The sequence below is a fragment of the Lagopus leucura genome, unplaced genomic scaffold (assembly GCF_019238085.1).
Source record: "Lagopus leucura isolate 7727_CA_CO unplaced genomic scaffold, USGS_WTPT01 Super-Scaffold_100157, whole genome shotgun sequence".
NCBI classification, from domain to species: Eukaryota; Metazoa; Chordata; class Aves; order Galliformes; family Phasianidae; genus Lagopus; species Lagopus leucura.
The window spans coordinates 8,950,343-8,971,188 of NW_024962334.1; the positions used below are offsets into that span (position 1 = coordinate 8,950,343).

Here is a 20,846-nt window from a genome sequence, read left to right on the forward strand (position 1 = left end):
TCAGATGTGCCCTCTAGGGCAGAGTAGAAGGGGAGGAAAACCTCCCTTGACCTGTTGGCCACACTCTTTAATGTATCCCAGGATACCATTGGCATTTTTGGCCACAAGTGCACATTGCTGGCTCACAGCCAACCTGCTGTCCACCAGGACACTGAGGTTCTTGTCCACAGAGATTATCATCCAGCAGGTCAGACTCAAACCTGTACTGATGCATATAGTTATTTCTTGAAAGGTGTAGGACTGTGCTCTTGCCCTTGTTGAACTTTGTAAGCTTCCTCTCCGCTCAACTCGATCAGCTTGTCCTGGTCGCACTGAATCGCAGCACAGCCTTCTGGTGCTTCAGCCACTCCTCCTAGTTTCTTATCTTCAGCAAACTTGCTGTGGGTGCATTCTGTCCTTCCATCCAGGCGTTGATGAAGGTGTTGAACAAGTCTGCACCTTGTACTGACTGCTGGGGAGCACTGCGAGCTACAGGCAGTGTAACTCTGCGTGTGACCGTGTGATGGAGCCATCACAACACTGACAAAGGCACTCTGCACATAAGGGAAAACTGCTTAGTTTCTGAGCTCTGTGTTTATTAGACAGGCTCTGGTTTTCTTGTTTGGGGCATTTCTCTATTCTCCTGTGGTCTCCCACTAGGAACAAATGTTGGTTTTTTTCCTCCCCATACTTGGTAATGTATTTTGTATTGCATTTTTGTAGCCTCTGTCAGCATAAACAAAAATAGGAAATGCTCATTTCTCCATTCAGCCTTTAATAACTTGGCATATGATCTGAACTAGCAGTTTGTCATTGAAAATAAGTGTTCCTTGAAAAATCACTTCCAGTGGACAGTCTTATCTGACTTTGATGTTCTGGCTACCTCATTAGCTTTACTTTAGATAGTAACAAGTGTAGCTATTTTAAATTGAGTTATTAAACAGTCTGATGTATTCGGTTATAGGAGAAAAAATGTTTTAGTTTTTCCTTAGTGTAATTTATTTAGTTTGTAGAAAAAGCACTATCCCAAATAGTTCACTCCTGAAATATTTCTATACTCTCTAATCTCGGATAGGATGCAAGACTTTTGTTCCTGATTTTTTCATCATTTAATTGACTTAGATAATTTTAGGTAATTATTTGAGATCTGAGTTGATGACTGCTTCCTATTTTTAAAATACATTTTTCTGTTTCTACTCTTTAAATTTGACTTGAAATTTTGTCTTCCGAAGATCCTTTAAATTCCTTACAAATAACACGATTTTTCAGGCAACCTATGTTTAAACCTGAGTATAAAAAATATGTACAGAAATGTTCTTGCTTCGAATCATTGATAAAGCCAGGCAGCATAGTAGAGACCAGTGCTGCTTGGGGACTGAATGATGCACTTGCCAGTAGTACTTGCCAGTACTTGGACAATATTTGAAAGTATGAAAAATATGCAAGGAAGGAAACTCCTGTTCAGACATGAATATGTTGAATGTTAACTATGAAGACTGTTGCTTTTTTTAAGGAGTAGCATTTGGAAGACAACTGCTTCAGTACTATAAAATCATACATAAATGTTGTATTATTTAGTGATTGAATACTATATTTAATAAATAACTGTGGTTTAACGAGATAAATTTTCATATGTTTTATATTTTGTGAAAATACAACAGTGACTCTACAAATCGGTAGTGTTTTGTGTTATGATTTTTTGGTACACGGGAAGTAAAATGTGGAAGCCTATTCTTACTGTTTCTTCCTTAGATGTATGAATTTATTCCAGCTTTTGGAAAAAATGTAAATACAAGTGATGCATCCTTTGTTCTTAAGTGTTTTGGTAACTATGTGGGCCTTTGTTAGGAGGAATTGTGGGTGATTCAAACTGCTGCATGTTGAGCACATGAGAGCATTATGAAGTACAGGTCCGACTGGTATGTCCTCCAAAATGATGGTAACCAGTGTCTTTTTACCTGAGGATTCCTTGAGGAAACTCCCCAGACTCCATGCCCTCTGGGTCTCACTCCTACTCCTACACTCCTACACTCCTAGCCATCTTGGGGTTGCTTTTGCTTTCCTGATCAAAACCTCTAGAGATTAACTTTGTTGTACTTTTAAAGTGAAAACGATGACATAAAGCTGACTAGGTGAATTAGAAATGCAAGGTCATTGAAAGAAGGTGACAGCAATAATGTATCTGCCAACTAGGAAAGTGTTTACTTAGAAGTTCACTCAGCAAGAAATAAATTCTGCCTTTGGCACTGGTGCTTTTAAGGCTCTTTTTATCTCTACGGTACACACATTTAATGAGAACTTACCTTCCCTGATGTAAATTAGAAAAGTAGAGCTTTACTATTCAAGATGATAAAAATATAATATAAAAGATTTGCATAAATATCAACCATAAATAGATCCACTAAGGTGAACTTTCTAGCATTGCCCTTTTCTTCATTTTCTCCATTGTTTTCATGTCTGTGCTGCAAATGCTTGTGTTGGAGAAACTATCTTCTCAGTTTATAGAAAGAAATGTGCAGCAAGAATTTGGTTTGTTCCACAATACTGCATTTCTCAGAGAGAAGCTAGAACTAAATATTTGTAAAAAAGTGACAGTTCATACTTGCTCACTTTTACAAATGGGGTTTTAGAGTTAGGGAACTTGTCCAGTTGGCAAGGAACTTTTCTGTATTATCTTTATGCTAATTTGAAAAGTGACAGCGTAATAATTCTGTACTAAATTATGATGCAAGAATGTGTACAAAATGCAAATAGGTATTTACACTTGTCAGCGAGGCACCATGAATAAATGCAGAAAGTGCTCTTTCTAAGGTGCCAGTTATGCAATGAACTTGAAATTCTTGTTTCATTAAGTATCTACCCCTGGCCATCTGACATTTGAGGCTTATCGTAAGTATCCTTTAACAGCTGTTTTCAACCTACAAGTTTGTTTTTCCTTCCATCCTTAGGGAGCCTTTCCATAAGCTTTTGGTTCAAGGTCTTATCAAGAATCAGACGTTCAGACTAAGAACAACAGGCCAATATTTGAAGAGAGAGGAAGTTGATCTCACTGGTAAGAGAGGACATGTGAGAAAACCAGTACAGGTGCGCCCAGAAAGTCAGAGACTATTTCAGTTAAAAAGGGACATAGAGATCTTAGTGCTGGGAAAATTAGGTGGGGAAAAATAAACCCTTGCAATATTTAAACCAGAGAGTCTCTTCCATGAAACTGGGATTCATATCCACTGCTGAGTGTGCAGAGACCCTACTAATCTAGCAACTTTTAATTGCAACCACATACAGCAACAGTGCTATGATACCATTTTAGCTCTACTGTAGTCCAAAGGATCCAAAGTTTTATAACAACAGTGCTCAGCAACTTGCTGAATGAAGTTAGCAGTTCCAGCAGACAGACAACCTACATGAACACTGTGGCAAAGTTAACATGGTTGTTAGTGTATTCAATAAGAATTAGACACATATGGGATGTATAATGAGAATAGGAGAAAATACTGTTTCTCAGTTCTTCCCCATGCCCTCACTGCATAAGCTGGATCGGCAGCCCTTGTCTGGAGAGCTGTAGCAACAAGAGAGGCTTGGTTGCATTTGCCCTCCCTCAAGAACCTCTCACACAGCCATGTCTTTTCACTACTTTCTCCTGCATACAAATCCTATAAGATAGCAAAAAACAAAAAACAAAAAAAAAAAAAAAACAAAAAGAAACCCCATCAACAACCAGCCAACCAATGAACCTCTTACACATACTGTGGTCTGTTATCCTATTTTGTTCTAGAAAAGTTTGCAGGTGTTTTTGCAAAATTTTCTTGTTATGCTGTGTAAATACCCCTATTTGTCCCTAAATTCATGCAACAGTAGGCAGGTTATTGTCAGAATAACTTACTGCAGTTAAAGTTATGAACCCGGGGTCTATTTAAGCTAACAGTAGGCCAAAACTGTCCCAGATAAGTACACCGACCTATGAGGTTTTAAATGGTGTGGTTATAACAATGCTTAAATCTCAGGGGAGAAAAATTTGGCAGGGAAAAAGGTTGTTACTTCTTTGAATTATTTTTCTTTTTAAACTGTTTGGAAGAACGAAAAGCCAAACCAACTCACCACAAATAGTTTTTTCTGACTTAGGAAACTGAATTGTTGTTTGAAATGAGCAAAATTCATTTTAACATTTTGTGTTTGTCATAATATCTAGGCACTGAACCAGTTCACTTAAAAACTGGTGAGAAAGTCCAAGTCACTTGGGAAAAAATGAGCAAATCTAAGCACAATGGAATAGATCCTGAAGAATTAATGAAAGAGTATGGCATCGACACCATACGACTTTACATTCTGTTTGCTGCTCCTCCAGAACAAGATATTTTATGGGATACTAAAAGTAAGTCAGACTTTATGTTGTGGGGTTTTTTTTCCTAGTGTATCTTAACACAAAAGTTAAAGTAACAAAAAATTATAATAAACAATTTTGATTGTTTTTTTTTTCTTTTAAAAGAGGAGTCACAAAACTGTCACTGCAAAGCAGGCTTGCAGGAATACTACAAGATGTGAAAAAAGAGAGATGTATGAAACACATTTCTGAAACGGTGTTTTCTTCTGAACTAGAGTGCAAATCTGGATCTTATTCTCTTATTTTTTTTGTTAGCTACTGTTGATTGAAAATGATTGTTTGCAAATTATTTTCTTTATTCTAAGATGCTTTCCTTTGATGGAATTGTGTCAGATTACAGATTAAACTTGGCACTTCTTTTCTTATTTATTATTTTAGTTTGTTTAGACATGTGCAATGTCTTTTGTAAGATGGACCATAAAGTACCTCCTGAAATAATCTCATTTATCAGAGTCCGTAATAACTAATATTTGTACACAGGACATACCTTTATGAGCTTAGCTCTTAAATAAGATTTATCATCCTTATTCACTTATTCACTAACATGCAATTTGTCATACTGACAAGTCTTAATTTCTCCTGTGGCCCATACATTTTAATGTAGACTTGATGCATATATTTTAATGCAGTTGTCTTGTTGCACAAGGCTTTTGTAAAACATCCCATGCCTGATTTAAAACATGCATATATCTTTATTCTTGCATTATCTTCTTGCTACTTAGTTCAGTCTGTACTAAGCACAATTTCAGTTGATACTTGTCACCCATTATATTCATACGCATTCATTTACATATACTGGCAGAGTGGACTTAACGACTTCTTGGTTGGCCTTCTGCCTCCATCTAATCACAGCAGCACAGATCGAGGGAATGTGAAAGACGTGAAAGGATAATGCCTATTAAAAAAAAAAAGCTCTGAAAGCTCTAATTTCTGTGTCCCTAACAGTATGCAGATGAACTCCCGGCCAACCCCAAAATTGTGTAGGATTTTCTTTTGCAGCTGGATGGGGCCTGGTGGGATTCATCCCAGGACACTCAAAGAGCCAGCTGATGTCATTGTGAGACTTCTGTCAATTATCTTTAAAGGATCTTGGGAATCTGGAGAAGTCTCAGTTGGCTGGAAGCTGGCAAGGTCCCAGTTTTCAAGAGGGGCAATAAAAGAAGATCCTAATATTTACAGGCCTATCTGTCTCATTTCTAGTTCCTGCTATTATTACAGCAAAGTTTATTCTAGAAGTTGCTGAAAAATAGCTGAAAGAAAATGTAGTCATTGGTCAACAGCTAACACTGGTTCATGAGGGGAAAGTCTTGTTTAGCCAAGTGAATCTCCTTTTATGACAAGGTTACCCATCTATTTGACCAAAGGAAGACAGTAGATGCAATCTTTTTTGGGTTCAGCAAAACTTTTGATACTATTTCTAACAGTATCCTACTGGACTAAGTTTCCAGCATACAGGTAGACAAAACATAATGCAATGGCTGAACAACTGGATGACACGTGTGTGATTGCTGTGTGGTGCCCAGGACCTGGCTGGCTGGAGCAGCCAGAGAGATGTCACTGAGCAGCACTTATTGCTGGTCCTGCACAGAGCCACAGGTGTTTGAAGTTGAGTCCAGAAGCAAATATAACTGTGTTTAAAGGGGATCATTCCTCACCTCGACTTTGCTTCCCCGTCCCTGTGTGGTCCCTGAATAGTTCCCTTCTAGTCTCCTTGGTGTCCCTCTGGTTCTCCAGGCAGAAGAAGGGTGGGGAAATCCTAGCATAGCACGTGCAGTGCAAGGAAAATGCAGGTAGTCATTCAAACCAAGCTGTTTACCACCTGAGAAATACGAAGATTAGTGATTTGTGTCGTCTTATAAGAGTGTTGTAAAACATGGAACACAGTGAGATTTTAGCAGGCTAAAGATAAATTAAGAAAAAAAAAGTGACAAGGGTTTCTTAAGTCTCCAGTAAGCTTTTGATCTTAATTTCTTTACAACAAAATACAACATACAAGCAGTTTATTACAGCATAACTACAGCCTGGAGAATACCAAGCCTGCAGTGTTTAGATGGTGTACAAGATTCCAATATGAACGGAGATTAAAAGTTTGGAGAGAGCATTGTACTCTGCATCCCACCTAAGAGAGTTCCTGAGGATCACAGGCATAATCTATCAGGTTGTATTTTACTGTCCAGTTAAGCTTTTACCTAGTGCAGGAGGATAATGCACCTGTGTTAGACACTTGTGCGGTGTGACGTAGTGACGTGCAGTGTAGCAGAACTCTGATACATCTTGAAGCTCAAGCTGTACCTTCCCTAGTGGCCCAGCATCACTCAGCACAAACAGCTAGCTGTGAGCAGCATTAGCTTGGGCTTCTCTATACCACAATTCCTAGGTTACATTCTTTGAAGAGCCATGCAGCAGGACCAGTACTTGCAAGCTCAGGATGAAGAGCTTTATAGTCCTCCCAAGTTAAGCTCTGGTACCAGGAATCATAAAAGTAATCATTAGCATGATTGAGTCCCTGAAGCAACAGAAGTATATGTACTTTTTAAGCTCAAATTTTAAAAGAAATCTCTCAAAAAAAAGTGTGTGCATGTGTGCATGTATGTATATATGCTTGTATTCTTCCATGAGTCTGAAAAATGAGAGCTTGTAGAATTGTTTTCTTGAGTCATTAAAACACAAGGTGAAGATTCAAGTGGTGACATAACCATATGGATTTAGCAAATATTTCTGCTACATGTATGTTTTAAAGCCATTGCAGGTAATACTTTTGTTACTTATTATTGGTTTCTTTTCATTAAGAAAACACATTTTTGAGGGCATTCTTAATTGCATTTACATTTCTTATGTAAAATCTAAGGGTTTTCAGGTTGGTTGGTTTGTTTGTTTGTTTCAATTAAACTCTAGCAAACATTCCATTTTGCTTCCAAGTTCTGGCTTCTTTCATTGCAACTGATATCTGCTTGTTTCTGCCATCTTTCGTTAACCTCAGCTGATGCTATGCCAGGTGTTCAGAGATGGCAGACTCGCCTCTGGACACTTGTAACCAAACTTATTGAGGCAAGGACTTCGGAAACCATACCAAATCCTGAGGTTCTGAGTAAGAAAGAGAAGGCTGAAGCCAAGAGGATCTGGGAGCAAAAGAATCTTGTAATTTCTGAGGTAAAAAGAAACAGTTTGTAAATGAATAAATGACTTATTGCTTGTGCAAAAACCACGCTTGGCTTAGAGGGCCAAGAGCTTTCCCACAGATGAGTAAGTCATGAAATCATTCTGAAATAAAATATTCTCCATGTAAGTAATTTTAATAAGATACAGATTTCATGGGACAGAACTCTTTTGCAAGAGTGCGATTTAGACTGGCAAAATTTATCCACTCTATGCCTTATTTAAAGGATGAAGTGTTACAGCATTAAAATGTTATCAGCCTGGGTGTGAAATAGCTACACTTCCAGCAGCATAGCTCTAGGTGAATTGTGCAGAATATCTCTAACAACCTGCTTTGAACTGTTGGCTTCATACCTCGTTGTCATGCCTTTAGTTTCATAGAAAATGAGAAGAAAAAAAAAGTTGTGGGAAAAAATAGATTAGTGTTTCTTAAAAAATTATTGAAATGATTGTTCACCTTTTGTGCTAAGTCTGATACTGTGTTTTAGTGTCAAATCAGTTATGCAAGACTCAGAAGGAGATAAAAATATCTGCAAAATTAGCTTCAGATACTTTCCTTAAACTTTCCCTGATGTAAATCCTGTGGCCAGGGACCTTCACACACACATATGGTTGCATCTATGATTTGTTTGCATGCCAAAGTGATTTCCATATAGAAGGTAATATTCAGTTTTTGAAAATTACAATTAATTGGTGACAGAACTTTTCTTTTAATTCAAGGTAACAGAGTACTTCACAAAGGATCATTTGTTCAATGCAGCTATCTCTCGACTGATGAGCCTTTCTAACGTACTCCATGTAAGCATGCCATATGAACAAAGGTATTTTTCTGTTAGTCATTATTCCTGTAAGTCTTTCTAGAAAGCAAGAGCTGCCTGAACTCTAGGTTCAGAATTCCAAAAGGCATTAAATGTCCTTACCATTGCTACTGACTCAAGAGCCTCATGGACACATATTGAACTATTCAGATTAAAAGAGGTATGTTCTAATATTGCTGTATCCTTTGAATATGCGGTGTTTTGCAGGAAGAGCATGGAAGTATTAGAGGCAGTAGGTTCTGATGGTCACATCTGCATCATGCAATTTCAAAAGGATACATTTTCTTCTGGTTTTGTTCTGTTTTTAAACAATACGTGTATGCAAGTACATAAGTAGTGCATTATAGGATGATCAAAAACATTCTGATTTAAAAGAAGATTCATTTTTTACAGGGAAAATAACCTATAATCTTGTATTCCTCTGAGATGGTTTTCAGCACTGAACTGTCAGTGAGACAGTTTGTAAATTCCCCTTTCCGAAGACAAACAAAAATTACAATTCTTTGGGTTTTTTTAGTTTAGATTATGTGTTTATTGGTTCATAATGAAAGATCAAATATCCTTATCTTTGCTACTAATCTTAAATCTGTTTAAGCAGTTCTTCAAACATGTAATGGTAATGCAGTCTAGACAAGAAATCAAATTAAGATTTGGATTTTTTTGACTACTTCATTGATAAACGGTTTTATATCTTGTGGATTCTAAGGAAATTATTGGCAAAGTTGAGGAATATAAGAAAACGTTAAGTAGGGCATGTGCAATTGCTGTACTAAAGTAATGAAAATCTGAGATCATGTGAGGTGCTGGGAGGGTGATGCTCAGTTCTCTATTTCCAGCTCAGTGATTAATAGGCATTTTGAGCAATTGGGGAATTAAAAAAAAAAAAAAAAAATCAGTGTCCTACAGACAGGTAAATATTTGAACACTGATATATTTCATGATCAAGGAAGTCAACGCTGTATGTTTCAAGAGCAAATTTCATTACAGCATGCTCACACTTCCTCTTTCAGTCCCATTTCAGAGGAGGAAGTGAAGAGATGGGTGAAAATTCTATATAGAAAAAACAGGTAGTAGTTACTAAAACTTGTTCAGTTGAAGCTTGTGCTTTCCTCAGGAGTATCAGTGACAAGACATCGCCATCTGTCAGCTCTCCTGTGGTCCGTGTTTAAAAATCATTGCTTTTGGACAGTTTTGCAGTAGGCGGGATGTGGGGATCGTCACACCCATAAAGTAATCCTCGTGAGCTGACACGTACTGACATTCTTCTGCGCTGCTTCATTAGGGTGATGAATCATAAATTAAACGTGGAATCCGAACTCACCAAGGGAAGTAGTTAGAGTCAAAACAGAGGCAAAGAAAGAGAAAGTTTTTCCAGCTGCTTTTAGTGCTGTTCTTTTCTACTTGGATTGAAAGAGGAGTTCAAGTTCAAATTTTGCCTGCCTGGCACCTTTTACAAGAAATGGAAAACTACGTTTACTAGAACAAGCTGAAAAGCAATCTGGACATCAAACCAGAGAAGGCTGTGTTGTGCTTGTTGCTCCCAGGGCTCCTCATGTTGACACTAAGCTCAGCCTTACTTAAACTGCTCTAGGATCTGACCTAACTGAACCTCATCCCAGCAAAAAAGCATGCTGCATTCATCACAATCTGGGTTTTTTGTACAGGCAGTTTACCTCTTTAGGTAGCTTGGATTTTATGCAAGATTGCACTTGTTGATGTGGCTGCACTGAATGTTACTCACAGCCACAGATCAGTCGACACAGGTCAGTGTTCAGATTCCCATGCCAGAGTAGAGCCCCAAGGATCTATCAGCACTATTCCCTTCAGGATTAGAATCATTAGCTTCCCAGCTTGTCTGGCTTTTTTATAACAGTGTCAGAGAGCACTCTGTGACCAAGAGATCTCTAGAACTGCTTGTAAGTTCATAATTTATTGTAAAATTATATTGTCCTGAACCTAGACATTGATTTTAGGTTTTGTTACATAGAATGCATGCATTGCTCTAAAAATAATACCTCCTATTTGTTTCTGTGGAAACTACAAAGAGCACAATAACACTACTTGGCGAAGCAAGCTACAAAATGGCATTTTTGAAGATACCACCTTTAGCTATCTGTTTTCACCAGCAATGAACAAGAGGCTATGCTGCACTCATAACAATCTGTGCCAGCAGTGATTTTAATGATAGGTTACTGCATGTTATTCTTAATTGACCTATTTTACTTCCCACCCCCAAATATTCATATTTACAATTCATTTTCTTTTTTTTTTTCTTAGCAAGCTTCTTGGCCTCTTGTTCTTCACAGTGCAGAATATGAAGATGCTTTGGCTACGCTCTGCATTATGGTTGCACCTATGGCTCCACACATTGCATCAGAGATGTGGAAAGGTATTTATAGAACTGCTTTTTCTATTGCTGTCCAGAGACTGATGATCACTATATAGCAATTTAGCTTCCTCTGGGAAGTGGGAATGATAGACAGAAAAGCCTTTTTTTTTTCTTTTTTTTTTTTTCCTCCTTATATTCACCACAGTTGTAAGCCTTGAGGTCTGAATCCCAAGTGGGCTAAATTGCATAATGCTACTATAGTTAAAACCTGTGAAATAAGGGGTGTAGGTGCTAGAGTTCAACAGTTATTTTTAAGGTTTATTGGGAGAAGTTCCAAGATGTATGTGGGAAGATAGGAATATATTCTGTGTAAGGCTGGCCACAAACTGCTATGTGGTTTTGGACCTAATATTAGCTTTTAGATGCTATTTTAACAGTTTTGTTTTTCACAGTCATGTTAGAACTTTGCTTTCAAGTGTTTACAGAATGGAGCGATTAAATGGCTTATATTGCAGAGCTGCATGTGACAGTGAGCTATTATTAAATGCCAAAGAAAGGCTGCTTTTGTTGATAGTAGTATCATAGGGGCACAGACTGGAAACAACAGGACCTACTGGATGGGGGTTCTTATTTTGTTTTCATTTCCAGTATTTTTAAGATATTCAGAATAACCTAATTGCTCAGAGTGCCTAATTGTTCAGAATAGAGGGGGATCAGTCACAATTCACTTGGAAAATGCTACTTTTAGTCAATATTGTCTTTCAACAGAAAGTACCATCTAGTTGAAATTACATTTAAATTGAAGTAATTGCTCTGATTTTGTTTTCCACAATGTTTGAGATGGAGTCAGAAGTTCTCTGGGTTAATTACCTAAACATGCAGTGCCGTGTGAACTGTGAAATTCAAATGCCTGTTAGGGATACTGAATGATCAAATATGTTTCACAGTATGACAGTAAATCACTCAGATATCTTAATTAGCATGATTTATTAAATGTTAAGCTTAATCTTGTCGATCGTTTTGACTGCAACAGAAGGGACTCTGGTTTTGGTTTTTTTTTTTGCTAAAATCATTGGAGAATGAGAATTTTGAACACTTACTGGATTGCTCTCTGACTTAAGAATGAAAAGAATGTAAAATAAAAATTAGGACTGTATTGTCCTCAGCTGCTGTCTGCAATTAAAAATGCAATTCTACTTATGTGGTCCAAATACTGCATGTTATAATTCAGTGCACCTGGCAAAAAAAAAAAGTAACATTTTTGGTGATTATTACCTGAGAAATATTATGACTGAACATGAGAAATACGGTCTTTTTTAGCAAGGTAATCATTACATTACATCAAAATTATTAATCAGTTTTATCAAGAGAATGTATGTACATTTAACTGCTGTTCTTTGTAAGAGGGCAGTATTATTTAGAAACCACCAACATCTAGCATTTCTGTCCTGAGACTGGGATTGCTGGTGGAAAATCTCCGACCATGAGGGCTACTTCAAAAAGTAATACCTCCTGTTTTGTTGTGTTGGCCCACAACCTCGGAGGCAGATATTGGTGGTATGGCTGGCAGCAGAGGCTGAACCTTCCCACCAATATCCCATTACATGTTGTTGCTGTGTGACAGATGGCAGCAGACGGGCAGTGATAGAATGCTGTCTGACATGGAAGTGCAAGTGAATCAAAGGTGTGGATTTGAATTTCTCCACAAGCAAAAAAAATGGCATCCATTGACATTCACTGGCACTGACTGAACGTTTATGGAGACCAAACCATGGATGTGAGCACAGTGAGGCAGTCAGTGGTGCATTTCAGCAGTGTGACAGCGCCATGAAAGATGAAACGCATTCTGGATGGCCGTGCACAGCTGTCACGCTGTGAAATGAACAGTGTCTGAATCAGCTCATCCATGTGAATTGGTGGATTACGGCCAGGGAACTGTGTACGGAGCTGAACATTGGCTTCAATGCATTGGAAACATGGTGACAACGCTGGAATGTCACAGAGTTTGCACCACGTGGGTGCCACAGATGCTCGCACAGGAACAGAAAGAACACCATATGCAAGTTTGTCAGGACCTATGCAGCCAATATGAGGCTGAAGGTGACAATTTCCTGGATCACATCATTAGCAGAAATGAGACATGGTGTCACCACTTTGAGCCAGAGTCAGAACGGCAGTACATGCAGTGGTGACACGTGAATTCCTCATTGAAGAAAAAGTTCAAGATGCACCCCTCAGTGGGTAGTGCACTGTTTTTTGGGATAGGAAATTCTCCTGGATTTCCTGGAACCAGGACCAGGACAAACCATCAGCTCTGACCACCACATTACAACACTGACTAATCTCAAACTTTCTCTTTCAATCTTTCTCTTGCAACATGATGACACCAGGCCCCGTACCAGTTTGAAGACTGTGGAGGACATTGCCATTCTTGGCTGCACTGTCCTACCACACACCCTGTACAGCCTGAATTTGGCACTTTCTGAATTCCATCTGTTCAGGCCAATGAAGAATGGGCTGCATGGGCAACGTGCAGTTGATGCAGTCGTAGCAGCTGTGAAACAGTGGGTCACCTTCATGGCTCTTATTCATTGCTGGTGGAGATGCATAGCTAATGGTGATGACTGTGCTGAAAAATACTGTTTTGTAGCTGAGAGTTTGCTCAGTCAAATAATGCTTGTACCTGCTTTAGTTTCCCTGGAAATAAATGGCAGGTATTCCTTTTGGAGTGACCTACATATAGTTTATCCTCTTGGTTACCACAAAACTTCTCTAAATACAGTTGGATGTAACCTGCAGATCAGTCAATCTAAAGGATTACCAACCAATGACAATATTAGGAAAATGTAAAAAGTGATTTTAAAGTGGTAATTAAAGATGCTTTGCTTGACATTTTAAATAATGACTAATTGGCATCAGTGAGGTACGCTGTTTTGATTATAATAATGTTATCCTTGTTTGTAAGAATTGCATCAGAGTTCATTTGAAATTTTAGCATTTTGATCCAGTTTGTTTTCTTTATTGGCTGGTTGATGAGCCTTGCAAACTCAACTTCAGTTTGATATCCCAAGGACATTGTGTAGGTTTTAAATATAACTAAGGTAGAACTAGGTAGATTCAAAATACAGCAACTCCTCTTTTGCATCTGAAGAGTTATTCTCCCATGGGATTCAGTTTAAACACGACCACCTTGTTTTCATGCATCAGGTTGCAGAAAGAGTTTGATCGCTTTGTGAGCTGTTTGAAGCTTGAAATTCAATACTGGCAGCAAATATTTCTAGTTTGAAGGGAAGGGAAGAGCTGCTTGGATACGGTTTCTTAAGTACCTCACTTTCTAGCAGCCAGAAAGTTGTAACTGAGTGTTTTGATTTTGCGTGTGAAGTAGTTTTTTCTGCTGCTTAGAGGAGGACATTGTCAGTATTTTGGCATGTCACCCTGATGGTGTTAATTGTACAGTGTGTATGCTGTGCTACAACTTATTAATGTAAAAGCTACCGTAGCCCCTCAGTGCGGGAAGAGTTCATCCGCCTGATAGCTTGGCAGTTCATGAACAGGAACAGGATGAGGAAATCTGTTTCCTTCCTGAAGCCGTGTATCTGAGGAATATACAGACACCATTTGAGTCAGGGTTTTTTTGTTTTGTTTGTGGTAGTACAGTGTTTTGCTGCCCACACGAGGATATGAAACTGCTTATTGTGCGTTATTAAATTTTTATTAGTGACGGTGCATGAAAGACACATACTCATGCTAAACCCATCTTAAGATATATTGAGATGAAACATAAATATTGGAAATTGTAATGGTATAATTGTCTTAGCAACATTAGAACTACCATTGCAGTTGTTCTACCACAAGAGCCTGTGAAGAATGAAGTAAAAGCTAACAATCCTTGGAAGGGACTGCAGAGGCCAGGAAGACACTAATCCAGATGATATCTCTACCAACTGCTAGAAATTCCTGCTTTGAGCTACTTATAAGCTGAATCTGTTTGCCTGCTAGTGTGGTGGATTTTTACTTAACGTAGATCCTTACTGTTTCAATTTTGCTAAATCCAAAGGTTATCAGCATTTGGGTAATGTGTCCTCATAGTCATTGTCTACTGTTGCTCTGGTCTTCTTCTATCCCCTGTTAGAAAGTAAACTCCAATAGTGGCGTAGTTTCAGAAGCCTTAATTAATTTCCTTTTATCTCCCATAAAGACTTCCGTCCTCCTTGCCTTTTTTCTTTGTTAAGCTCTCAGTGCTGGCCGTTGTCCCTCACCACACCAGCCATTCCTCAGTCTGTTTCATAATCACATCTTTTTCTCTTGCCTACATCATTTCATGTCAAACTATCTGCACCATTTCCAGAATTTAACAGATTCATTATGCCAATGTTTTTTTCCTGTAAGACTAGAAGTACTTTACTGTCCTACCTTGCCTTTATGATAGACAACTGCTCTTCCACCTCGCTCTTCTTAAATTTCTCCTTATTTTGCCAATCGGCTCCTTCACCCAAACAGCACCTCAGGGGAAGAATTATTTTAATGAACTATTAATGACTCACGTCATGCTAATAAAACGTTGCCGTGAGCTTAGGTGCTGTTAGACTTGTCCTCTCTCCTCCTCCTGTCAACTCACTCATTTACAGTAGCATTATATGCTGCAGTGTTAATGAAGGCTTCAGTCCAGTGAGTTACTGGCTGGGGAAAGCTTGGTTCAGTGTTAGCGTGCCAGTTAGTGAAAGTCCATTGACACAGATCCAATTGCAGGATCAGGGCTTTGGATTGAGCACAAGATCTGTCCCCAGAAATGGTGTACATGTAAGCTCTGCGGAAAGTGCACTCAGCTGGCTTCTTGACCTGTGTTTGCAAGAGAAGGTAGAGCTGAAAAATCAAAACAAGACAATAAACAGGAAGCAAAATGCACACTGCTTCATAATGTGCATTTCAGTAGGTGCTTTCCAGTACAAGAAGATAGTATCCCAAGTTTTTGCAGCAAGGGCCTGTGAAATTGTCAGTTCTTAAGATCTCAAATGGTGCTTTTGTTTAATGTATCAGAATCAAGTGGAAGGGCAGGAGGAAATTCTGTCCAGGGCCTGCTCAGTGTGCCAGCAAATCTAAATTATGATAACAAACTTTCTGGTCCTGCGTGCTGCACTTTGAAAACGCCAAACAAATCATGACTGTATTTTCTGTGTCGTACAGCTTGCAAAATGTGAATTTAAGGCAGGAAGCCAAACAGGCAACCTAAGTAAAACCTTCATTTTGGTTTCCTGTCAAGCTGTTTTCTGAAACTAGTTCTGTTGACTTTTGCACTTTTTTTTTTTAATACGGGTGATCTCATAGCCCATTTTGTAGCAAGAAAACTAACCTAAAGATTGACACAGTGCTTAATCATGCTTTATCTGCTTCAGAATATGTGTTAATTATTTTTTATTAGTAAGTTTACAAGACAGCCTCCACAGGGATTAAACATGACCCTGTTTCTGCCCATGTAGATGGGGATTCTCAACTTATATCAGAAAGTGGTTTTTAAAAAGCTAGAAGAATGCACTTCAACAGGAAAATAAGGAGTGGCCAGTATGCATGTTTCTGCCACGAGGCATGTGATCAGTTGGAAAGAAATGAGCTCATCTGTATGTTCAAAAGCCAAAAGGGGAAGAATTTAGCAGCTGTCATCTTTAAAGTCAACGTGATAATGAATCACCAGTGTGAAGGGTGGGTTTTTTCTGTTTGATTTCTTATCTTTTGCTCTTTCAGTTTCTGAGCAACTGTTACAAGAGGGAAGAAACTCACAAATCCAGATGCACTGAAGAGTTTAATCAGTTACTTACCTAAAAAGATTGCGGCTTCGTTGTTATTCTTAGGAAGCGTGCACATTCTGTGTCATTCTTGCTTGCCATTAGACACAGCTCCCAGCAGTCCACCACACTCTTCTGAATGATTCAGAAAACAGCAAGATTGTGTCGCTTTACAGAAGCGCTTTGTCTGAAAAAGCACTGACAAGTATCTGGTGGATTTCATTCCAGAGGAAGTTGCCTTCTTTTTATGTTTGTGTTTGCTGTTATTCGCCCTATTAGTCTAAACAGTCCAGCTAAATAAATTGGTGCATTATGCATGGTGTATGTTTCTGCTGCTAATGGCTGCTATTGTGCTGTGTTTTCTTTATCTTCTGGAGTTTCCTTAAACCAGATGAGTTGTCAGATACTCTTTGGTTGTTATGTTCTGCAATTCTGAAGGAAGCATATGCTCTAAAAAAAAAACACAAAGAAAGCTTCAATCCTTATTCATGTTTATAATTTAAAAATCTACTGGCTTTGCAGGAAAGAATCACGACAGCTATCCTTGTCAGTACTGCATATTTGACAGCATTTTCAGTGAAATCTTTTTATTTTGCCCTACAGTTGGAGTAGACAAACATAAATTCCACTCAGAAGCTTTAATTCAGCTAAACAATGTGGCTTCAGAATGAATTACAACTAATTCTACTGCAAATCAGGAATGAATCGTCTTGGAGTGCAAAGTCTGTTTAATAGAAAGAGATCATTTATAGCCATTTTAAGAGTATTTTTAAATAAAATCAAAGGGTAAATTATTTCAGCATGTATGTGAAATAAGAAAGCAAGCAAGCTGTGCAAGGTATACTTACATAAAACCTTTAATTTGTGAGCAAATAGATTATTTACATCTTGTGAGTAGATTGACTTGCAGCTGAAACTACCCAGCACATTGCAGGAAACCACCCAGCATATGACAGACGATAAAATATTAAGCCATAATTGTGCCTTATTTTGACTGAGTTCCTCAATTGGAAGGTTTTGTATGTTTCCCTGCTCGTTTTCTTAAATTAGGTTGATATTTCAGTTGAATTCTTCAAGTAGATTTTTAAAAAATGCTAATTCTAATCTAAAATGTACCCCCAATGTTCATGTTAGAGTCGCTATACGTAGTGTAAGGCAAATGTTTTCACAGCTGTGTATCTTTCTGTTTAAAATGTGCTGTATGCTCATCTAAACAGTGTTATTTCCTCCTGAAGGAACTTGCTTTCAAAGTAAACTTTGTTCTCATCTTATTTATCAAACAAATCCTAAAAATTGAATGATCTGATGATGATGTGGTTGAATGTGTTTCATTTTCCAGGTTTGGCGCATATAGAGAATAAACTTTGTACTCATCATAACTGGGGTGCTGATGTGCTGCATCAGTCCTGGCCCAAAGTAGACCCAGAATACCTTCAACCACCAGATGTAGTGGAGATGTCTGTTCTGGTAAGAGCTTTTCATTTATTTTCAGTTGGGCCAATTAATGCATTGTAAGCTCAGAGAAGGTGACAAAATCCCTGCTCTTGTGGAAGTCAGTTCCCTATATTTATATGGCTCAGTGAAAGGTGAAATAGGGTGGAAGTTGCAATTAAGTTGTGCTGAGTAATTAAAACGGTTTCCTAAGCGAAAGGCACATAGTATGTTTGGAAGGAAGACAGTCTAAATATACATCTTTTTCAGTGACTGGATGTTAGTATGTGGACATTGGACAGACTGCGGGCAAGGCCAGTACAGCAGAAACCGTGACCAAAATACATACAGGTTTCTCCAAATTTTGTTCCCTGTCAGACCATCTAGAAATCTTAATTCTGTACAAAAATGTAAAATGAAGTGCTATTTCTTGTGCTACCTGTAGTGCTGTGGTTGCCTAATGCAACCAATTACCAAGCTGCTTATTTTTGCCAAACTGTGTTTTCTGTCTACCTCAGACAGAACTTATGGCAAATATCAACAAAGCACATTTCCAGGAATTAAGTTTAGGAAAAACAGGTAGTTTTGCTAACGTTAGAATTACATCCCAGATCCTACTAGAGCTCTAAAGCCTCCGAGGTTCGTGGAAGGAGCTGGCAGTTCAGTAGAAGAGTTGACCTGTAACTACATTTAGCTAACCTGTAATTTCCCAAAATGTGTGTATGCACATGCAATGTGGTTTACCATCTTTTTTTTCCTGCATCTCCATCTAGCATGCCTGCAAGCATCATAAAGCTGTATTTTTACATGGAGAACAGTAGCAGCGAGTGCCACTGTAGGCCTTGGAGCATCTGTGGCACTTGAAGTCAGGTGGGTGGGATTCATGGGTAGTGTCTCAGCTGCTCTGTTAGCTGATTCTCAATCAGCTTGAATTCAGGTCCTCCATGCTCAGGCATTGATAGTCTGCAGCTACGTAGCAGCATCTTACAAACCAGCAGTGCTCCTTTCTTTTTCACTGCTCACCAGGGAAATCTTTCATATATCATGCCAACATTCTCAGCGTCAGTGCTTTAACATAAACATTTCTGTGTGTGTGTCTCTGGATATTCTGTACTTTGAATGAGATGTCTCCAGAAGAAGTGGCATTTCGTCATTTAAAACTGCGTGCTCTGAATGTGTGTGTATGTGAAACAGAGACAAAGCATTTTATTTGTTTTATTTTAACTGTTGTATTCTGTCGGCTCGTTTGGGTAAAAGAAGTAGGCTGTGCAGTTATTTGTGTTTAGCTGTTTTGCCTTTTTTAAGAAGGAAAGAAGTTGGTTAGATTTAGGGGAAGCTGTGTTTCTGTAGGTTTCCTTAATCAAAAGTATCTTTGCAAACAGTTTCACGTCTTGCCAGTCCACTTGAACAGAATGGAAAATGCTGCTAAGAGCACTAATTTCTCTAATGTTCAATGTCATCCTTTGCAGTGGCCACAGAGTATGTCTGTTGGAGGAGATTTTCAGTTGTTGGCATCTTTTCCCAAACCAAAGACAAAGACTCACGTGCTGTCTGGGTTAACAACAGACTTCAGGCTAATGTTCATTGCCATTTTTCTGCTTTTTGTTTTATTTTATTTTGCAAGTGGTATGTAGTTTTCAAATACCAGTAAAAGAGTCGTATATCCACCAAATCTTCACTTAGATATAATTACATTGCTCAAGATTAAAATAAACCTTTGCCTTCCAGTGCAGCTTGGAAACACCTTAAATTTCAGTTTCAATTTAGGATGAAGCTATGTATGAGAAATTGTGTAATTATAGGAACTTCTTTGCAGTTGTGTTTAAAGCAAATGTTTTAAAATAGATTTTTGAAGGAAAAACTGCAACAAAGCACAAAGAAAATTCTGACCTGAATGCTTTCAGGGCTGTACAACTGAGCATAAGAAAGCCTAAACATTACTAATATTTTTCTGCTTACACTGAAACTACCTTCTCAAAAATAGAAACATAAAAATAAATTTTGCTTTAAGCAATAATTGTGAAAATTACTTTTTTTTCTTGTCCTTATTGACTTTGTCAAAGCTATAACCTCATGTAGAAGTCCTCTAATAAGGGAATGATCAACTTCTGTATGCTCAATTCATGGAAGATTTTGATGTGTGTAAACACCTTTCCTAGGCCTGAGGAAATAAGTGAATGGAAGAGGAGAGACAAGTTTCTCTTGACTGAGAATGTTTCTTAAAAATAATGACTGTGGGAGTGCCTGGTTTGCTACATTAAGAGTGAGGTAACGGGCCATACAGAAAAGCAGTGACAAACCATTATAGATGTGAATATTTTACAGTCATGTGACCACTGCAGGCTTTTGTGTGGCTGTAAAAATAAACTGCCTTCTTTAAAACAAGAAAGTCAAAGTACGGAGGAACTGGTTTGTTGCAAAGAGCCAGTGTCTCTTCACAAGGCTGCACAGTCAAGCTGAGTCTTTAGGCCACAACCCTATTCTTCTCAAGACCTCAAACTGCCTCAGGCTGCCAGCAATTTGCCTGCTGAGACATGGTTTTATTTCTCTTGACACAAGATACTTCATTATTTCCTGTCTGTGCCGGCGTTATGTCTTTCCATATTTAACCCAAGGCAGCAAAATGAACCAACTCTCTGCACCCTTGACTGATGCAATATAGATTGCGTACAAGAATGACATTTAAACTTCTCTTAATGGAGATGCATGTGTACTTGTTGATCTAAATACTGTCTTGAAGTTGAATAATTTTCGTTAGCCTGCACTTACATTACATCCTAACATATATTGTTAACGCTGTGAAAAATCTGACCCGAGTGTGGAGTCGCAGCATTTCATCTTGTCAACACACTTGTAACGTTCCTCACGTTGTGCAGGTGGTGCAGAACTGTTAACAGCTGCAGTCTTAAAACTGCTTTTTTGAAAACATAAGCTAAGTTTGCCTCATTGTACTGCTTCCTACTGAGGAAGGCCTA

At 38.3% G+C, this 20,846-nt stretch overlaps 1 protein-coding gene across 1 annotated transcript in view; it reads left to right on the forward strand.

Annotated features, from left to right (window-relative positions):
• The window catches only part of LARS2 (leucyl-tRNA synthetase 2, mitochondrial), an 83,068-nt gene that overhangs the window by 56,569 nt on the left and 5,653 nt on the right, over positions 1-20,846 (forward strand). The window contains exons 15-20 of the mRNA XM_042888493.1: positions 2,928-3,031; positions 4,166-4,348; positions 7,338-7,507; positions 8,234-8,311; positions 10,609-10,720; positions 17,780-17,907. Coding sequence (XP_042744427.1) covers positions 2,928-3,031; positions 4,166-4,348; positions 7,338-7,507; positions 8,234-8,311; positions 10,609-10,720; positions 17,780-17,907 — 775 coding nt within the window. The remainder of the gene's footprint in view (positions 1-2,927; positions 3,032-4,165; positions 4,349-7,337; positions 7,508-8,233; positions 8,312-10,608; positions 10,721-17,779; positions 17,908-20,846) is intronic.